This window comes from Athene cunicularia (assembly GCF_003259725.1).
Source record: "Athene cunicularia isolate RWA chromosome 27 unlocalized genomic scaffold, athCun1 chr27_part1, whole genome shotgun sequence".
NCBI classification, from domain to species: domain Eukaryota; kingdom Metazoa; phylum Chordata; class Aves; order Strigiformes; family Strigidae; genus Athene; species Athene cunicularia.
In genome coordinates, this window is record NW_020799138.1 from 785,068 (window position 1) to 787,654 (window position 2,587).

A 2,587-nucleotide genomic window follows, 5' to 3' on the forward strand; every position below is an offset into this window, starting at 1 on the left:
CCTTCCCCCAGCTCTCCGAGGGTTGGGGCACGGGGGCGTCCCAAACTCCCAGATTTTGCAGCTTGGGGAGTCAGAGATCCAAAGCTGAAGCCGATGGGTTCGGAGGCAGCTCTGCCCGGGACTAGAGCCCCAGACTGGGAGCACTGGGAGTCTCTTTCTGGTTAAGCTGCTTCCTGGGTGGCCACCCAGAAGAATCACACCACCGCTCCTGGGGCTGCTGAAGAAAGAGAACACGACTCCATGTTAAGCCCTTGAGATCTAACAGTGGTGCAGATAAAGCGTTGTTGTTATTGTGTCCTTCAGGGAGCAGATGAAAGGAAGGAGACACCGTGAATTACCAAGGGTGAGGCTCTGGGAACATCCTAACAGCTCCGGCAACAGCCGCCTGCCTTAGAATATGAAAACAGCCAGAGGGGCCCTGGGAAGGAAGGAGAGAAAGCACAAAAGGGTCCCTAATCCCTCTCTCTAACACTCACTACCTCACAGGCACCTCTCCTAAAAGAAAAAAATAACTTCTCTCAGCAGAGAATGACATCGCTGGAGCCAGGCAGCCCAGCAGGTTGGGTGTGCGATTTTCCACTGTGTACTGCAAGAGCTGGCGCCACATCAGTAAAGGGATTTTTTTTTTTTTTCCCCCAACAAAGAATAAAACAGTGCAGTGTCTCCTTTCCTGGTTCTCTGCCGCTTTTTTTTCACGCTAATACCTGTCCAGCTGCATCACTATAATCACTACACCCAATCCCTTAATAGCCGAGGCAGGCGGAGCTGCGGGGGCCTCTCCCCCGGGCAGCTCCTCTCCTCGCCCCCCTCCGACCCGCTGGTTGCGGCCTCCCTGCCCCTGTTGCCCTTTGCCCATCAGCACTTTGGATGCGGGCGCTGCTGGGCCTGGTGCGTTACGTCAGCGTCGTGTCTGGCAGCGGCAGATCTGCAGAAAAAGCAACACGGGCACGAGCACCGAGAGGGATCGAGAACACTCTTCCCGTCAGAAGCTGCACGTGTCCTGGCGCTGGGTGTCCAACGCAGCTTCAGACCCTTTCTCTCTGATCTAGACTATTTAAGCGTTAAAACTTGCCATAGCAATGAGATAGAAGGAAGCGGGGCACGGGACTTTTTAGGTTCTACAAATCTTCGTGAGAGGAGACGCAGCAAAGCAGGTGCTGCTGGGAAGCGTCAGGCATCTGCCTTTTAAACTGCCCGAAACCCCCCCTGTCGTAGGGACTTCGCAGTCTCTGCAGAGAGATTCACCCTCAGCCAGTATGCGAGCAGAAATTACTGGAGCTTCTTCTCTTCTGAGCTACAAGATTTCTGCCAAATATGGTACCAGCACACAAACACCACCAGGTCTGTGCTTGTCCCGGGACAGGAAAGTTTCCATCTGCCTTTGGGTCGGCCCCATATAAAGATGATGGATGTGCAGAGCTCTTAAGTCAGCAGCTTTCGCTGGCTTTAGACTCTTTAAAAAACCAAATAAATATATTTGTAGTTTTTAATGATATAAGACACTTGCGGGCAACTTGGTGTATCAGAGAGGATTCACTTGTGTTACTTCATGGAGGAGCAGCGGGGTGGGGCTGGAGCGAGCGGCTCCGCGTCTCAGGTGCAACAGTGAAATGTAAAACGTAGCCACGAGCAAGGAGCTGGGTCTGAATCACGCGGGGTGCCGGGAACTAAAGCGGAAGGAGAAGATCCCCAGTGTGCCGTGCTGCTTCTAGTGGGATGTGACAAAAGACCTGAAATCAGGGAGAGAAAAATGATGATCCTGGAATTTGGCTCTGGCTGTCAGGGGTGACGAAAAGCGCCGGCAACGCCTCCCGCCCGGGCTATAAAGGGCTCAAGGCAGGGGGAAGCGAGCACTCGCTGCCTGCGCTGCCGAGCCGGGTGTCTCTCGCCAGCCCTCCAGCCCCGCCAGCCTTGGCCATGAGCACCACCACTGTCAGGCAATACTCCTCCTCCACCTCCCTCAAGGGACTCGGTGGCCTGGGCGGGGGCTCCAGCAGGCTTTCCTCCGTGCGCGTGGGGGGCGCAGGGTACAGAGCCCCCAGCGTCCACGGAGCCTCTGGCAGCTACTCTGTCTCTTCCCGCATCGTCTCGGGGCTCGGCAGTGGCTATGGGGGCAGCTACTGCAGCAGCGTAGGAGGGGGCCTCGGCAGCGCCTTTGGGGGCAGCTATGGGGCCGGCTTCGGGGCCGGCTTTGGGGGCGGCTTTGGGGGCGGCTTTGGGGGTGGCGATGGCATCCTCCCGGCTGGCGAAAAGGAGACGATGCAGAACCTCAACGACCGCCTGGCTGCCTACCTGGACAAAGTGCGTGCCCTGGAGGAGGCCAACACGGACCTGGAGGTCAAGATCAGGGAATGGTACAAGAAGCAGGGACCTGGTCCAGACCGCGACTACAGCCCCTACTACAGGACCATCGAGGAGCTCAGGAACAAGGTAGGATGCTGCCATTAACACATCGGGGTGTCTTGTTACCAGAGAGGAGGCAGAAACACGGACTGCTCCCTCTGCAATTAGTAAGCACTAGCTATGCGGTAAAAAAAGCATCTGGGATGCACGCGCAGAGCACCGGGCCGGAAATTCCGAGATGTCT

The 2,587-nt window shown here is 56.5% G+C and overlaps 1 protein-coding gene across 1 annotated transcript in view; it reads left to right on the forward strand.

Annotated features, from left to right (window-relative positions):
• The first annotated feature begins 1,373 nt into the window (after positions 1-1,373).
• LOC113489078 (keratin, type I cytoskeletal 14-like) overlaps positions 1,374-2,587 on the forward strand; it is a 3,624-nt gene continuing 2,410 nt past the window's right edge. The window contains 2 exon segments of the mRNA XM_026864592.1: positions 1,374-2,432; positions 2,434-2,464. Of these exon segments, the coding sequence (XP_026720393.1) occupies positions 1,918-2,432; positions 2,434-2,464 (546 nt within the window). The 5' untranslated portion in view covers positions 1,374-1,917.